Source organism: Dermochelys coriacea, chromosome 8, assembly GCF_009764565.3.
Source record: "Dermochelys coriacea isolate rDerCor1 chromosome 8, rDerCor1.pri.v4, whole genome shotgun sequence".
NCBI lineage: Eukaryota > Metazoa > Chordata > Testudines > Dermochelyidae > Dermochelys > Dermochelys coriacea.
Genome location: NC_050075.1, coordinates 106,788,695 through 106,807,709, shown reverse-complemented (window position 1 = coordinate 106,807,709; position 19,015 = coordinate 106,788,695). Strand labels below are relative to the sequence as shown.

The window sequence follows — 19,015 nt, the reverse complement described above, 5'->3', positions numbered from 1 at the left end:
CTCAGAAAGCCTAACTTCAGTACCCGGCAAACTGGATAAAACTATAGTAAAGAACAGAATGATCAGAAACAAATGAACACGATTTGTGGGGGAAAAGTCAACATGGCTTCTATAAGAGGAAATCATGCCTCACCAATCTATTAGAATTCTTTGAGAGGATCAACAAACATGTGGACAAGGGTTGTCTAGCGTATAGTGTATTTGGACTTTCAGAAAATCTTTGACAAGGTCCCTCATCAAAGGCTCTGAAGCAAAGTAAGTGTTGTGGGATAAGAGGGAAGGTCCTCTCATGGATCAGTAACTAGTTAAAAGACAGGAAACAAAGGGAAGGAATAAATGGTCAGTCTTCACAGTGGAAAGGTGAATAGTGGTGTCCCCCAGGGATCTGTACTGGGACCAGTGCTGTTCAACATATTCATAAATGATCTTGAAAAGGGGTAAACAGCGAGTGCCAAAATTTGCAGCCAATTAAAATTACACAGGATATATAAGTCCAAAGCAGACTGCGAGGAGTTATAAAGGGATCTCTCAAAACGGGGTGATTGGGCAACAAAGTGGCAGACGAAATTCAAATGTTGATAAATGCAAAGTAATGCACATTGGAAATCATAATCCCAACTATACATACAAAATGATTGGATCTAAATTATCTGTTACCACTCAGAAAAGACCGTTCTCTGAAAACATCCATTCAATCAGTCAAAAAGGCTAACAGAACGTTAGGAACCATTAGGAAAAGGGTAGATAATAAGACAGAAAATATCATAAGGCCATTATGTATATCCATGATATGCCCGCACCTTGAATTCTGTGTACAGTTCTGGTAGACCCATATCAAAAAGATATATTAGAAACGAAAAAGTCCTGAGAAGGGCAACAAAACGATTACGGTCTGGAACAGCTTCCATACCAGGAGACATGAAAAAGGCTAGGACTTTTCAGCTTGGAAAAGAGACGACTAAGGGGGGATACGATGGAGGTCTATAAAATCATGACTGCTGTGGAGAAAGTGAATAAGGAAGTGTTATTTACCCCTTCACATAACACAAGAACTAGGGGTAACTGAATTAAATTAATAGACAGCAGGTTTAAAACAAAGAAAAGGAAGTACTTTTTCACACAATGCGCAGTCAACCTGTGGAACTCACTGCCAGAGGATTTTGTGAAGGCCAAAACTATAACAGGGTTGAAAAAAGAACTAGAAAAGTTCATAGAAGATAGGTCCATCCATGACAGGTTTCAGAGTAGCAGCCGTGTTAGTCTGTATTCGCAAAAAGAAAAGGAGTACTTGTGGCACCTTAGAGACTAACAAATTTATTTGAGCATAAGCTTTCGTGAGCTACAGCCGATGAAGTGAGCTGTAGCTCACGAAAGCTTATGCTCAAATAAATTTGTTAGGTCCATTAATGGCTATTAGCCAAGATGGTCAGGGTATAAGCTCATGCTCTGGGTGTCCCTAACATCTAACTGCCAGAACCTGGAAATGGGCAACAGGGGATGGATCACTCCATGATTGCTGTTCTGTTCATACCCTCTGAAGCATGTGGTACCCTCCATTATCAGAAAGCAGGATACTGTGCTAGATGGACCATAGGTCTGACCCTGTATGGCCGTTCTTATGTTAATGATTGAAAATTAGGGCTGTTGATTAATTGCAGTTAACTCATGCGATTAACTCAAAAATATTAATTGTGATTAAAAAAATTAATTGTAATTAATTGCACTGTTAAACAATAGACTACCAATTGAAATTTATTAAATATTTTTGGATGTTTTTCTACATTTTCAAATATATTGATTTCAGTTACAACACAGAATACAAAGTGTACAGTGCTCACTTTATATTATTTTTTATTAAAAATATTTGCACAGTAAAAATTATAAACAAAGAAATAGTCTTTCAAATACTTCATACAACTACTGAAGTGCAATCTCTTTATTGTGAAAGTGCAACTTACAATGTAGATTTTTTGTTTGTTTTTTTGTTACATAATTGCACTCAAAAACAAAACAATGTCAAACTTTAGAGCCTGCAAGTCCACTCAGTCTTACTTCCTCTTCAGCCAATCGCTAAGACAAACAAGTTTGTTTAAATTTACAGGAGATAATGCTGCCTGCTTCTTATTTACAACGTCACCTGAAAGTCAGAACAGGTGTTCGCATGGCACTTTTGCAGCTGGCATTGCAAGGTATTTACGTGCCAGATATGCTCAACATTTGTATGCCCCTTCATGCTTCAACCACCCTTCCAGAGGACATGCTTCGGTGCTGATGATGCACGTTAAAAAAATAATGTGTTAATTAAATTTCTGACTGAACTCCTTGTGGGAGAATTATACGTCTCCTGCTGTGTTACCCACATTCCGCCATATATTTCATGTCATAACAGTCTCGGATGATGACCCAGCACGTTTGTTTTAAGACCACTGCAGATTTGACAAATTGCAAAGAAGGTACCAATGTGAAATTTTTAAAGATAGCTACAACACTCGAACCAAGGTTTAAGAATCTGACGTGCATTCCAAAATCTGAGAGACAAGGTGTTGAGCATGCTTTCAGATGTCTTAAAAGAGCAACACTCTGTTGCGGAAATTATAGAACTGAATCACCATAAAAGAAAATCAACCTTCTGCTGGTGGCAGCTGACTGAGATGATGAAAATGAAGATGCGTCAGTCTGCACTGCTTCGGCTCTTTATCAAGCAGAACCCGCCATCAGCATGGACGCATGTCTACTGGAAGGGTGGTTGAAGCATGAAGGGGTCATACGAATCTTTAACTGTATCTGGCACATAAATATTTTGCAACACCGGCTACAACAGTGACATGCAAACACCTGTTGTCACTTTCAGGTGACACTGTAAACAAGAAGCGGGTAGCATTATCTCCTGCAAATGTAAACAAACTTGTTTGTCTGAGTGATTGGCTGAACAAGAAATAGCACTGAGTGGATTTGTAAGCTCTAAAGTTTCACATTGTTTTATTTTTGAGTGCAGTTACTTTTTTAATACATAATTCTACATTTGTAAGTTCAACTTTCACGATAAAGAGACAGCACTACAGTACTTGTATTAGGTGAACTAAAAAATAGTATTTCTTTTGTTTTTTGCTGTGCAAATATTTGTAATAAATAATAATATAAAGTGAGCACGGTACTGTGTGGTAATTGAAATGAATATATTTGAAAACGTAGAAAACATCCAAAAATATTTAAATAAATGGTATATTATTCTTTAACAGTGCGATTAATCACGTGATTAATTTTTTTTAATTGCTTGACAGCCCTATTGAAAATATCGTTATTAATTCATTTTGCATTCCACTGTCAAGGAAACAACCATTTGCAGAAGGCACATTGAGAGGTCTACATCTGGTGTTAGTTTCAGGGGTGAGAAGCTAAAAGAGGCACTCTCAAGATGCACCCAAAATCCTAGAGTAGCTGGAGGTTTCTATTTAAATTATTTGATTATTGTTAGACTTCAGAGTTAAACACCCAGATAAAATAAGCCTGGGAAAGTTCACACCTTTCAGAGCTATCATGATTAAAGACCTGCAGACTCCAACAAGCAGCCCTGCACACATTCACACCCAGAACAACTTTCCTTCACAACTTTATAGGTTAGAAACATGTTTTTCCTGCAGAAACGGATGAAACCGTCTGGAGTGTGCCAATAATACAGTGTTCCCAGCTAATACCAGCTCAACCCATCCCCAAGCCAGAGAGCTGAGAAGCATTTAAGGCCTAAGACAAGGTAAAGTTTTTCAAACAAATGTCTTTTCAACACTGTTGTGATGGAGGCCAAGGTCTCTGGTTTCATTCCCTCTGGACTGATAGTTTGGCAGTGGTGCAGACATCTATTTTAAGGGGCAGGAATGCCTCATGATGCTCATCAGAAACCACTTGGGCCGATAACAGCTGCTGAGGAAGTGTGCATAGAACTGGGAGGATATGGGGTAAACCTCAGAGCTGTTGGTGGGGATGTGAAGGGACAGACACTGCATCCCACTTCACAGGGTGGAGGCAGCAGTTTGCAATGGAAGAATAAATGGGGCTGGATATTTACCTGAGGATGAATTTGTGGTTTGTCACAAGTGGCCTCAAAATCCAACACTAAAAAGTAGTGATATCTCTGTGGAGGGAAGGATGACATTGCTGCCATGGACGCGCCAAAGCCGTGGGACGCCAGTTTCCTGTTTACGGTGGAGCCGCACCCCTGAAGAAAGCAACGTAGGCGGTAGAAGCACAGAGCGTGTCTCACCCTTGGAAGTAAGATTGGAGAAATCTTTGCTGTTCCAATATGGAAGAGTGCTACCATGGAACATCCAGAGGCATCTGAAACTTAGAGAGAGAGAGGGGCTTGTGTTACTAATGCGCACACATCTCACTTCTATTGCCATCTCTTCAACCTAGCCATTTTGTAACAGACTTTCTTGTGGTCTTTTGATGAAAGGTTCCACTAAGAAACCCAGGTAATTCCATGACCTGTTGAAAATACACTAGACAGCGTCTAGACCCACTAGCAACCTAGAAATTAACCTTTGTGAATAGCTCTACATTAAGAGGCAGAGACACTACAGTCACTGCTCCAGGGGCCAGATCAGGCGTCTGCACGCTACAGAACACTATCTAGATTGCTTCGGGACTTAGGGGTCTGATGCAAAGCTCACTGACGTATGTGGAAGGACCCTTAGTTTCTTGATACATGTACACTTGTAACAGAAGTTGCACATAACAGGAGTTAGGCACAATGAGACACATGCAGATGCCATCCGCTCGGCCCCAAGCCCTGCAGCTAGAGCCAAGCCAGACCCTTCCACTCCCCATGAGTTACTTAGCTTTTCTCCCCTCTCTCACCCCCCTGCATCAGCCTCTTGATAACATGCTTCCATAGGCCATTCCGCCTGGTCGCTCTCAACAGGGCACAGGTGCCACACACAATCTCTTGCTCACCGGGGTGGGTTTTCAGGGTGGGGGAGGACAGATGGGATGGGGGCAAACTGATCTAAAATGTTCACATTCAAGGGGTGAATTTTCCTTCCAACAAAATCCAAACTGATTAAGTTTAATTCATTCCTCCCTCTCCCCTATAAAAATCCCACCCACTATTTTATTTATACTCTTATGAGTTAAAAACTTTGTGGCAGTTTTACAGATCACTCATCCATAATGTGACCCTCTGGCATCTGGGTTTTTTGATGGGGGAAGTGGAAGGAAGAAGTTTCAAATAGTTTCTTCTAAAATAAAAAAGGGGGGGGGGCGGTTCTCCAGGAATGCATGGGTCAGGGACAAGTAACAGAGTCTTTCAAGTCTGGGATGCCAGTTCAAAGCCAGCCCAGGTCAGTATTTGCTACCGGGCCTTTCAGTGGTTTATTTGACATTCAGTTCCTAGGGGGTGGATCTCAATTGCTCAAAAACCCACCACAACTAGCCCCCGGCCAGCGACAGAGCAAGCCTGGAGACTGAACTCAGCTCAGCCCTGCAGGCAGCAGATCCTTCCAGACAGGGCCAAGACAGTGGTGGGGCAGCTATTGGTGTCACTGCCTGTACCACCGCTGTTCTGAGCATACAGTTATCAGTATGCATAGCACATGTAGGGAGTGGCAGTCCATGCTTCCAAGGAGCTCACAAGCTAGAATGGACAGAAGACACAGGACTAGTTAGAAGACACAGGATGGCAGGTGTCTAGATGCTGGTGGCTGTGAGCAGTACAGACTTCCTTCCTTCCATACAAGCAAGGATATGTCTTGCTTTTGTTTAGTTTCTTAGTGCAGCGGAACTAAGCGTAGACTCCCCTGGGTGTGCGCACAATGCCTCCAGCATCTGCACAGAGGGCAGGAAGCACCCCTTGGTGTATATGAAGAGTAGCCAGCTTTACACAACAAAATAAAAACCGCCTCAAAGAAACCAGAGGACAATCCTTCATGAACAACACCGTGGTTATTTGCACAGACAGCAACTGTTCCTTTGTATCTGTTAGTTTATCAGGTAAATAATGCACATGCCAAAATACACACTTAATGAGGTAATTATGCCTTGAAGAACAGCTAACGCTGTATGTACCTGAGAGATCCAGAGAAACTCAAAAGACCCCATTAGGAGATGATTGCAGCTGAGCAGGTCATGTGCATTAAGTAAATACACATTTTGTAACCTTCCCCAGAAGGATTTTGTGTTAAAGAAACACACATGCACACCAAAGGTGGAAATCAGAGACTGAAGAGGTTTAATACGGAGTCACTTCCTGCAGTCTGACTTTCGTGGCATATACTGGTTGTACGTCCTGGCTTTAGCATTTTGGGGGATGTATATTTTATTAAAGCAGCACTACAAGTAAGAGTCACCTGGAAAACTAAAAACCTCAGTTACAAAACCATAATAAAGAGCCGCCCTGCAAGCCTAACATTGTATTTATCCTAAAGGCGTTCAGGAAGACCTATCACTTTTCCATCTCATACTTTTATTGCCATTAATAAATTCATTACAGCCGAATAGAAATCACTTCCATTCACATCTAATCTATCCTAGATAACAGATATTTATGCTTCAGATCTTCAAAGCTGTCAACTGTGGATCTAAAAAATCTTGGAATAAAGCAGCTAATAATTTGTTGTGGTAAAGACTGGTCTTTAGAAAAGAAAACTGAGGGGGGACCTGATCACAGTCTTCAAATATGTTAAGGGCTGTTATAAAGAGGACAGTGACCAATTGTTCTCCATGTCCACTGCAGACAGGACAAGAAATGATGGCTTCACCTGCAGCAAGGGAGATTTAGGACAGATATTAGGAAAAACTTTCTAACTCTCAGGGTAGTTAAGCTCTGGAATAGTTTCCTGGGGAGGCTGTGGAATCTCCATCACTGGAGGTTTTTAACAGGTTGGACAAACCCCTGTCAGGGATGAACTAAGTTTACTTGGTCCTGCCTCAGCCCAGGGGGCTGGATTTAATGACTTTGAGGGCCCTTCCTGTCCTACATTTCTATGCTTCTATGATTTAACCTACTCTGAAAAGGGAAAAATACAACTGAACTGTGGGAGGGAGTCAGAGAGTAGCCCCCTAAATCAAATACATCCAACAACGTAATATATATGGCTAGGTAATACTGGGTAAGATCAGTATTTCTCTAATGACAGGTTTCAGAGTACCAGCTATGTTAGTCTGCATTCGCAAAAAGAAAAGGAGTACTTGTGGCACCTTAGAGACTAACAAATTTATTTGAGCATAAGCTTTCGTGAGCTACAGCTCACTTCATCAGATGCATCCGATGAAGTGAGCTGTAGCTCACGGAAGCTTATGCTCAAATAAATTTTTTAGTCTCTAAGGTGCCACAAGTACTCCTTTTCTTATTTCTCTAATGTATATTAATGTGTAGATAAAGCTACGCACTGAACAGAAGCATGCGAGGGGACATTTTGCTAATCCCCTTGACAGCTAGCACATGACTAGGAACAATCCAATAGCAAACTTTTGCTCTCTGCTTTTTTGGCAAGTGAAGTCTTAACTATAGTATTAGCCAGTCACTACTCTAGACTTCCAGGTATTTTGGGAAGAGACTGTAACGTCTTCCTTGGCGAGTTCAGAGTGTCTCAGAGCATTAGGGAGCTGGTGAGCAGATGCTATTTATTAAAATCTGTGTAAAGCATTTATGGCTACTACAAAAGATTCAAGACATTAGTAATTATCCAGTATTTATTCCAACACACAGCAATGCAGATACTGAGTCAGAACACAGCTTTAAAAAGAAAATACAAACTCTACACTACCCAGATCAATTCACGTGTTGAATGATTCAATTTCCAAACCCAAATGAAGTGTGATAAATGTATTTTATGCACACAGAGACAGATTATAATCTCAGACAGTGGTGACTGCCACATCTGGCACTCAATCCAACCAGTTTAATGCTTATTATCCAGCTACAATTCCTTATACAGATAGATAGATAGATAGATATATATATATATATATATATATATATATATATATATATATATTAACTGTAATGGGACTGTAAACTATGCCTGGACTTCATGAAGTATTTTGACAGATTGTACACAGACATAGGAAAATGTTACAGCATTTACATTCGTAACTCCCAATAACATGGGAAATATCCACCTGCGGGGGGCTACCGCTGGGAGATAACATTAGTTTTATAGGCTGTATATTACTGCATGTCACACATGACTTCATTTGCTGTAACCAGTAACTATTGCTTACAAAATGCTGGAAGTTAGTCTGACCTACAGTTATTCTGTCTCCAGAATGGCATGGGGCAAACCCAGGCCGGTCAGGTTCCTTCCCCAGCAGTGTGCCAGGCAAATGGCAAAGAACCACAGCTGAGCTCTAGAAAGTAAGGAAAGCCAAAAGACAGGCAAGCACCAGCTGTACGGGCTTAGCTGCCAGAGGCCCCACTAAACGTACAGAAAAGATTTTGCACTGGCACCTATCTCACTTCAGGTCTCAAGATGAATGAATCTGAGGGAACTGCTTACTGGGAACCACAAGCATCTACTAGAGCAGCATTCTTGCATGTGGCCACCAGGGGCTTTTCTCGTGGCCACAGCCTCCTGGGTGGAGACTGAGGGTGGGGGAAGCAGGGGCCCCCATCCTGGGGCTGCCAGCTGGGAGTAGATCCTACCCCCCCACAGAGACACAAACACTGGAGCAGGCAGCCAGTGAGCTCCCCACTTTCCCAGAGGCAGTGGGATCATGCTTCAGCAGTGGGGTCCTGGGGTTGCCCCTCCATCACTGCTGGCCCCCACTGCCTCCCTTGGCCCCCTATCAAATTTCCCCATGACCTCTGACCCCCATTTTCTGACTCCCTACCATCTCCCTATCCAGAGCTTAATTTGTCCCTGGGCTGAGTAAGTCTGCTGTGAAAAGTGATATATGTATGTTTGTTAATATCACTTTTCACAGCAGACTTAGTACTGTAGCTAGCAGGGAGGTTGTGAAAAATGATATTAACATACAAGTATCACTTTTCACAGCAGCAGACTTACTTGCTAGCAAGTCTAAAAAAAGCACCCAAAAAAGAAACAACAACAACAACAACAACAACAAAAAAAGACAAGAACGTGCAAAGCACCTTATTTGTGTTTCTATTCTGTTTAGGTCCAGTAAAGAAGAGAGACAACTGTACTTTTTTTTTTTTTATTATTATTATTGAGTCTGCAAAAAAAATATCCTATGTAAATAAATTACAATTTGGATATGTGTATGTGCATATTTGTTTGTTTTTCCTAAAGTCTTTTAGGAAAAACTTCCACAGCAGCCACCAGCAAGAAGAGTTGGTGGTCACTCTCTGAGGCGACCAAAAAATTTGTTGTGAGAACCCCTGAGCAGAGGTTCCCACTTTTTCTTACTGCATACCCCCTTCCAGATCTACCGGCTGCCCGTGTACACCAGCCTTCTCATCACGGATAGCGTGTGTGTTCTTTTTAACACACCTGTCTTTAGCCATCTGTAGGTATTTCACTGTTAAGTACAGATATAGTTATAGCAGGATATATACAAGCGGAAAAAAACCCTAAGTTCTGAACTCAAACTGGACAGTTGATGGGCAACTGAGCCCGCGCTGCATGGTGATTGGAGGTGAGGGCTCTGTACGTCAGTGTGTCTGTGTTCTCGTTGGTACATCTTGAAGTAAATTAACTCCCGTCTTTTATAAAACAAATTCCCACAGAGTTTCAAAGCTTCATCCGAGTAGCCTATTATGACACAGCAATAAATAAAATTAATAAATATTCACCATTACACAATTTTTCCCATGTATCCACCAGAGATATCTCCTGTACCCCCAGGGGTACACATACCACATTATGGGAACCCCTGCGCTAGAGGGATGAGAAACTAACAAACAGTGCCATCATGAAGTAATCAGGGCACTTTAAGCAACTTTCTCTACTGGTAGCAGAAGTATGAGACCTAATCACACAAATAAATGCATTGCATATGTATGTACGCCTTGCAATTTGTAGGATGAATGGCATTCATGCCTGTAACTAATTTGTGCACAGAGAGACAAATTAGTCTATGAATCTTAGCTTTACGAGTTCTTTGTGCATAATACTAATATTTAAATTTTACTAATTAAAACAAATCAAAATCATACAAGGGCAAAATGAGACAGTCAGATAATTTCAACAGCCTGCTTTCCATCCAAGAGCAGACACATTCACTGTTCAGGCTGACAGTCTGGAGTGATAATGTCGCCTCAACTTGGGAGAAGGGGAAGCCACAATCTAAGAAAAAAGAAAAGGAGTACTTGTGGCACTTTAGAGACTAACAAATTTATTAGAGCATAAGCTGTAGCTCACGAAAGCTTATGCTCTAATAAATTTGTTAGTCTCTAAGGTGCCACAAGTACTCCTTTTCTTTTTGCGAATAAAGACTAACATGGCTGCTACTCTGAAACCAACACAATCTAAGAGTGAGCAAACCCTTGGGTTAAGGCAGCAACAGCAGCCCAGATGTAGAGCCAAGAATGGTCATACTTTCGTCAGCATTTAAAGAGACACTTTCAGACCAAACAGGGGTCCATGTTTAGATTTGGTACTGATGTTTCTATCAGATTGAGGTTTACATGTCCATGACTTTTTTTTTTTTTAAGTGAACTTTAAGTTTTTTTTAAATACCAAGTCTTTTCTTGCAGTGTTTGCAGCTCAAATATCACAGCACTTTGGCAAGGCCTGAGAGCCAGAAAATGAAAAACAAAAACTAGGAGTCTAACGGCACTGCTCAAACTTATTAAAAAAAAAAAAAGAGTAAATAAATAAAAACACATTAAAATAGTATTCTAAAAGTTGTAATGATTTAAAGTGGTGTTAAAAAAAAACAGGTAAACTGGTTTAATCAATTCATCTGATAGTATCCTTTTACCATTAGTTCAATATATTTTCCTTGTTTAATTTCATTGGTTTTTGGTTGGGTCTGTTTGTATCAAACCCACATTCCAGGACACTTCCAATGTAACTTTCCTAAAGCAAAAAGAAAAAGGAGTACTTGTGACACCTTAGAGATTAACAAATTTATTTGAGCATAAGCTTTCGTGAGCTACAGCTCACTTCATCAGATGCATTCAGTGGAAAACACAGTGGGGAGATTTATATACATAGAGAACATGAAACAATGGGTATTACCATACACACTGTAACCAGAGTGATCACTTAAGGTGAGCTATTACCAGCGAGGGGGGGACACCTTTTGTAGTGATAAGCAAGGTGGCCCATTTCCAGCAGTTGAAAAGCACTCCCCTGAAATGTCTGTGTAGTGTTCCTATTCGTTACTTGTCACCAATACAACTGAGTATTGAACTATCTATTTTTACAGATCCTCAAGACTGTGCTTAGCCCTTCCCCCGTTCCAATAACCTTAAAATCTACAATTAGATGCGACACAAGGGTTATTCCAGTGAGATCATGTGGTACTCATTTCAGGCATGTGCACATCTTGATAGTTCAATTTAAAGAAAACAGCACTGTTGACTCACTATGTGTAGGCATTTTGAGAGAAGTGAGTTAATGAGGGATGTGAAGGAGAGGACTGACTAAAACAGGGAGGGAATTCCACGAGTAGGGAAGCTTTCTCCTATCTAACCAGCCTGCTCCTCCCACATTCCTTCAGAGATATGCCATGCCAAACCACTGCATAGACCATCAGAATTGTTTCCATAGTGACATCACAGACACAATATCTAGTGAGATCACAGGGAATCATAGAATCATAGAATCATAGAATATCAGGGTTGGAAGGGACCCCAGAAGGTCATCTAGTCCAACCCCCTGCTCAAAGCAGGACCAAGTCCCAGTTAAATCATCCCAGCCAGGGCTTTGTCAAGCCTGACCTTAAAAACCTCTAAGGAAGGAGATTCTACCACCTCCCTAGGTAACGCATTCCAGTGTTTCACCACCCTCTTAGTGAAAAAGTTTTTCCTAATATCCAATCTAAACCTCCCCCATTGCAACTTGAGACCATTACTCCTCGTTCTGTCATCTGCTACCATTGAGAACAGTCTAGAGCCATCCTCTTTGAAACCCCCTTTCAGGTAGTTGAAAGCAGCTATCAAATCCCCCCTCATTCTTCTCTTCTGCAGACTAAACAATCCCAGCTCCCTCAGCCTCTCCTCATAAGTCATGTGCTCTAGACCCCTAATCATTTTTGTTGCCCTTCGCTGTACTCTTTCCAATTTATCCACATCCTTCCTGTAGTGTGGGGCCCAAAACTGGACACAGTACTCCAGATGAGGCCTCACCAGTGTCGAATAGAGGGGAACGATCACGTCCCTCGATCTGCTCGCTATGCCCCTACTTATACATCCCAAAATGCCATTGGCCTTCTTGGCAACAAGGGCACACTGCTGACTCATATCCAGCTTCTCGTCCACTGTCACCCCTAGGTCCTTTTCCGCAGAACTGCTGCCGAGCCATTCGGTCCCTAGTCTGTAGCGGTGCATTGGATTCTTCCATCCTAAGTGCAGGACCCTGCATTTATCCTTATTGAACCTCATTAGATTTCTTTTGGCCCAATCCTCCAATTTGTCTAGGTCCTTCTGTATCCTATCCCTCCCCTCCAGCGTATCTACCACTCCTCCCAGTTTAGTATCATCCGCAAATTTGCTGAGAGTGCAATCCACACCATCCTCCAGATCATTTATGAAGATATTGAACAAAACGGGCCCCAGGACCGACCCCTGGGGCACTCCACTTGACACCGGCTGCCAACTAGACATGGAGCCATTGATCACTACCCGTTGAGCCCGACAATCTAGCCAGCTTTCTACCCACCTTATAGTGCATTCATCCAGCCCATACTTCCTTAACTTGCTGACAAGAATGCTGTGGGAGACCGTGTCAAAAGCTTTGCTAAAGTCAAGAAACAATACATCCACTGCTTTCCCTTCATCCACAGAACCAGTAATCTCATCATAAAAGGCGATTAGATTAGTCAGGCATGACCTTCCCTTGGTGAATCCATGCTGACTGTTCCTGATCACTTTCCTCTCCTCTAAGTGCTTCAGGATTGATTCTTTGAGGACCTGCTCCATGATTTTTCCAGGGACTGAGGTGAGGCTGACCGGCCTGTAGTTCCCAGGATCCTCCTTCTTCCCTTTTTTAAAGATGGGCACTACATTAGCCTTTTTCCAGTCATCCGGGACTTCCCCCGTTCGCCACGAGTTTTCAAAGATAATGGCCAAGGGCTCTGCAATCACAGCCGCCAATTCCTTCAGCACTCTCGGATGCAATTCGTCCGGCCCCATGGACTTGTGCACGTCCAGCTTTTCTAAATAGTCCCTAACCACCTCTATCTCTACAGAGGGCTGGCCATCTCTTCCCCGTTTTGTGTTGCCCAGCACAGCAGTCTGGGAGCTGACCTTGTTAGTGAAAACAGAGGCAAAAAAAGCATTGAGTACATTAGCTTTTTCCACATCCTCTGTCACTAGCTTGCCTCCCTCATTCAGTAAGGGGCCCACACTTTCCTTGGCTTTCTTCTTGTTGCCAACATACCTGAAGAAACCCTTCTTGTTACTCTTGACATCTCTTGCTAGCTGCAGCTCCAGGTGCGATTTGGCCCTCCTGATATCTTTCCTACATGCCCAAGCAATATTTTTATACTCTTCCCTGGTCATATGTCCAACCTTCCACTTCTTGTAAGCTTCTTTTTTATGTTTAAGATCCGCTAGGATTTCACCATTAAGCCAAGCTGGTCGCCTGCCATATTTACTATTCTTTCGACTCATCGGGATGGTTTGTCCCTGTAACCTCAACAGGGATTCCTTGAAATACAGCCAGCACTCCTGGACTCCCTTCCCTTTCATGTTAGTCCCCCAGGGGATCCTGGCCATCTGTTCCCTGAGGGAGTCAAAGTCTGCTTTCCTGAAGTCCAGGGTCCGTATCCTGCTGCTTACCTTTCTTCCCTGCGTCAGGATCCTGAACTCAACCAACTCATGGTCACTGCCTCCCAGATTCCCATCCACTTTTGCTTCCCCCACTAATTCTACCCGGTTTGTGAGCAGCAGGTCAAGAAAAGCGCTCCCCCTAGTTGGCTCCCCTAGCACTTGCACCAGGAAATTGTCCCCTACGCTTTCCAAAAACTTCCTGGATTGTCTATGCACCGCTGTATTGCTCTCCCAGCAGATATCAGGAAAATTAAAGTCACCCATGAGAATCAGGGCATGCGATCTAGTAGCTTCCGTGAGTTGCCGGAAGAAAGCCTCATCCACCTCATCCCCCTGGTCCGGTGGTCTATAGCAGACTCCCACCATGACATCACTCTTGTTGCACACACTTCTAAACTTAATCCAGAGACACTCAGGTTTTTCCACAGTTTCGTACCAGAGCTCTGAGCAGTCATACTGCTCCCTTACATACAGTGCTACTCCCCCACCTCTTCTGCCCTGCCTGTCCTTCCTGAACAGTTTATAACCATCCATGACTGTACTCCAGTCATGTGAGTTATCCCACCAAGTCTCTGTTATTCCAATCACGTCATAATTCCTTGACATCACCAGGACCTCCAGTTCTCCCTGCTTGTTTCCAAGGCTTTGTGCATTTGTATATAATGCATATACATTGACTGTAGGGACTGAGGAGGAGGAGCAAAATTACAAAGAAGACTTCTTGTGGCTAATGCATGGAGAATCGGTGTGCTGGGAATGAAACAGGTATCACAATTTACCTGACATTGCGGTGAAACCTAATCAAGATGCAGCTCTCATCAGACCCCTTATCTCAGGGCTATCCCTTAAGTATTTCCCAAAGATACAGGATACAATTCTGCTCCAACTTTATTAGGCCAACTCTGCTAGGCAGCCAACTTTTGTCAGCTCCTCGAGTGGTCTCTTAAAACAGATTTTATTGTGTATTTTAAATTTTCCCCAAGAGTGGCAGTGGCTACACAAATGGATCTCATGCTGAAATCTGCAGGAGTTCTGCACATGGAAGGACAGCAGGCCTGCCCCTTAGTGAGAAAGTAGAGGGAGGAAAACAACCTGAAGTGCATAAGTAGTCAGACTGTAAAGCTACAGTGGAAGAATATATTTGGTACTTGGTATAGTACCTTATCAGATGACCTCAGTGTGTTCTGTGGAAAGGGCCAAGTTATATTTTTAATTGTGGTCCACGGGCTGAGTTTATAAATTAAAGCCACATGCAACTCTCAATCCACAACTGAGGTCCCACCTAACAGCAATGGAGTTAGCAGTGTTGCTGTTACACATATCTTAATTTAGTGAAAGTAAAAATACCAGGCACTTTTAGAACCATGTCTTTTTGCCCTTTGGTTATGTGGTACCTGATAGATGTGATTACCTGATTTGCACATGCAATTGCTGTGATGCAAATCAGGTACACAGTTGTGTACCTAAATTATTTGAAAATCTGGCTCTGTCACTGTCAGGCTCAAGAGTTAACACTCAACTGAGCCATATAGGATGGTTCACTCCCCAACTATTTAACGCTGTCTACAGTTTGGTGTTGACAATTCTGCACTGTTTTCTATTTAGTTCACATTTGGGTGATTCTCTTTACAATCATAAGGTCTGGACATTTTTAAAGAAAGTTTGTATTCTACAGAATCTGAAGGTCATAGGGGCTGGAAGATATTTCAAGGAGGCAGGTAACCACATCAATTCACAATAATCCTAGAAAACAGGCAAGGGATAGAGGTACTAAACAGAGAGTTAGTTAGGGTAGAAACAGCAAAGCTAACAGTACATAGTTATATTGCCAAGAAATTTAGGACAGGAAGTGAAGAATCGTTATCCAACTGAAAATGCAGGAGAGATTCAGAGACACAATGCAATTACCCAGTTGGAATTTGGCCAGCATCAACCACTCTATTCTTAGGTTTAAAGAAAGTTTGTCAGAGAATATTTAGTGACTAAAATGGTCAGAGACTTCAGTTTTACCTCTCGTCTACAAATCTGCATCCCAGTTCCCCAAGTATCAAAGCAGCCCCAGCACTTTGCTGGGCAAATGGTTCAGAACCAACAGAAAGAAAGCACCTCCTATTGTGCTTCTCCAGGACCACCACCTGCAGCAACTGTGTGTCCTTCTCACCCAAGAGCAGGCTTGGAAATATGTATATTTGTTTAATAGTCACCAATGGCCTCTTATGAATATAGTTTAGGGTGTCCATTTCCATTCAGATTTAGTTCATGGATCACCATTCCCATATGCTGTACAGGTTCAGTGAAGTTCATACAAAGGTTACTACTAGATCAAAACAGAGGAAGTGCAAGTGCAAGAACTTTACATGCCAAATGTCTTTCAGAAATTTCCTAGATTAAATAAAGGAAAAATTCAATACCTACTCAAAGCAACACAGCCAAAACAAGATAGGCATCGTAGCAGCTATAGCAATCCTCCTAAAGGAATCAAGTCCCAGCTAAATATCTTTCATTCAAAACTATGGGGTTGGCTACATTTACATTTTATAGCACTCTAACTTACTGGCCCAGGGGTGTGAAAAATCACCCCCCTGAGCGCAGCAAGTCAAAGTGCTTTAAAGCGCTAGTGTGGACAGGCTCCCAGCGCTCGCAGCTAATCCCCTTGTGGAGGTGGATTACTAGGAGCACTGGGAGAGCTCTCTCCCAGCACTCGCGCGCGACCACACTCGCACTTCAAAGCACTGCCGCGGGAGCGCTTTGAAGTTTCCAGTGTAGCCATGCCCTATGAAAGTAAAGGTCATCTCAATCTACGTACACTTATTCAGGGACTTCTTTGTTTAGTGTCCAAATTAATTAGCATTTTCTTTTTAATGCAGTCGGTTTTAGTCTTTTGAATTTTGGTGAGAATCAAATCTGGCTACATGCACTTATGAAGCTTTTTTATGAACGAGTGCACACACGCTATTGTACCTGGAGCAACCTATGCTTCAGAGAAGCAACTGCCATGAAAAGGGTCTCTCGAGAACAACAGAAGTATTTCATCTACGGTATAAATTAACAGCCTGCAAAATTTCAGTTACAGAGAACCCATCCCAAACTCAACAATTTAAGGTACAAAAGTACATCTGAAGTCACATTCACCATCCACCTCCACCCTGAGGAGTAACCATTAGGATTTCTAACATATAGCTTATTTAAGAAGAAACCAGTCTTGGTGTGAAATCTTATATGCCAGGTTTACAATGAGAAAGTACTATGAAACTCCGCAGTATTGCACAGAGCACCAAAACTATTAAGTACCTTAATTTACCATTCAAAATAGCAGCTTACAGTGTCTGACAGGACCAATTCCTTTTAGAATTACCACAACCCTAAGCATTTGATTAAAGCCTTCCTTATCTCTTCTGAACTGAGATATGGTACAATCTAACCAATCAGACCAGCCCTTTGTGCTATTGCCTAAAGAATACCAGAGATCTGACTAAACTGAAGCCATCAAAAAACCCTACTTCTAAAACCAGAAGTCCAAGAAATAAAAAGAAAGCCAAGTCTGCATCAGATTTATTTCCTAATAATGTCCCATTGCCATGTAAAGCTACCAGGCATAAAGCTTACAACAGACAGAGTATCAGAAAAAAGGCACAATGTCTGTCCATGCTGTTTAGGAGAAACACCTGTAACACTACAGTAGCAAGAAAAGGGAGGGAGAAGAAATTCCTGTGGCCGGTCACACAACAAGTAAACGCACATTGTATTTCTCAACTCTCTCAAGTTCACTTCTGAGTTTCAAGCTCTTTCACCCTCAGATGTGCAATCAATGTAATCTCACATATAAAAGTCAAACTATTGACTCCCTCATTCAAACGCCAAAAGGAATGTCCAGAATCCCTATTAAGATTTCTTGCCCCTTTTAAATCCATCTCCCACAATACTCAGTTCAGTGGGCAATCAACTTCTGCTGCCCAAAGACTTGACAGCAGTTTATCAACATCAGACGAGGATGTTGGGGAGTGACCTCAAGAGCCACACACTGAATGGTTCCACTGAAGAACACGCAACTGCCCAAGGAGCAGAGACCCAATTTAACACAGAATGGCAACAAGGTGAAAGCCGCTGGGCCCCAGTGCTGGGCCCCTCTTCCTAAACCAGCTTCAGGGTGGCTTTCCTTCCTCCCTTCCTTCCTTCCCAGAAGTGGGGCCACATCGGGGGATGAAGGGCTTCACGCACAGCTGGAATGTCCAGTTCTGCAGGCTGACTTCTCGCTGCTCGCCTGAGCCACAGGGGAGAGACCCGGCGCACCACTCCCCTGGCTCTGGGCTGAGGGTCCGGATTCCACTCCCTCCTTTGCTGCCCATCTTTCCCCCCAGCCCCCCTCTCCTGACACCCTGCCCCCGCTGAAGCCCCCAAACGCTTCCCATCCCTCCTGCCTCCCAGCCACCCGGCTCCCTTTAGCACGGAAGCAGCTTCACCCCCGGCCCCCATTCCCCCTGCAGCTGCCCAGACCCAGACCCAGACCCAGCACCCCGCTGCGGGGCGCGCCCGGCTCCGAGCCCCTGCCCCAGCCCTGCCCACCGCCCCCTGCTCCGGCTCTGAGCCCGTTCCCGGGGCAGCCCCCACCCCCAGCCGTGGGGGCCCCGGCCCCGGCCCCGCCAGGCCCTCCCGCGCCAGGGCAGCCCCCTCCCCCTGGCCGGGCCCCGCCCCCCGCGGCCCCCCCTCCCCCGGGGACCGTCGGGGCGTTTACAGCGGGGGCAGCGCCAGCCCTTCCCCCCACACTCGGCACCACGAGTCCCCAAGCCAGCGACTCACCTCCGCGCACTCTGACCTCCGACCCCGTTCTGAGCGGCAGCCCGGCCGGCCAACCGGAGCGGCCGCTCCCGCCGCCGGGGGCGGGGCTTCCTTCCCGCCGACCCGGACGCAGGCGCGCGGCCGGCCGGCAGCGGGGCACCCGCCGCGCGGCATCCTGGGGCTTGTAGTCCCGGCGCCCGGCTGGGGCGGGGCCCGGGGCTCGACGCCTCCGCTGAGGGGCGCAGGGGCCCAGCCCAGGCCTCGATGGTGGGGAGGGCAGGTGGACCTGAGGGCAGTGGGGCCCGGCCCCGTGGGCGGCGTGGGGCCGAGGGGTGGGAACCG

At 44.0% G+C, this 19,015-nt stretch overlaps 1 protein-coding gene across 7 annotated transcripts in view; it reads right to left on the bottom strand.

Moving 5' to 3' along the window:
• The window catches only part of ERI3 (ERI1 exoribonuclease family member 3), a 238,125-nt gene extending 219,340 nt beyond the window's left edge, over positions 1–18,785 (bottom strand). For 2 of the 7 annotated variants that reach the window (XM_038413984.2, XM_043490458.1), the window contains exon 1: positions 4,064–4,338. In XM_038413984.2, the coding sequence (XP_038269912.1) occupies positions 4,064–4,315 (252 nt within the window). In that variant the 5' untranslated portion in view covers positions 4,316–4,338. The other 5 variants (XM_038413981.2, XM_038413982.2, XM_038413983.2 and 2 more) reach the window with 5 other exon arrangements.
• Between the last annotated feature and the right edge of the window lie 230 nt (positions 18,786–19,015).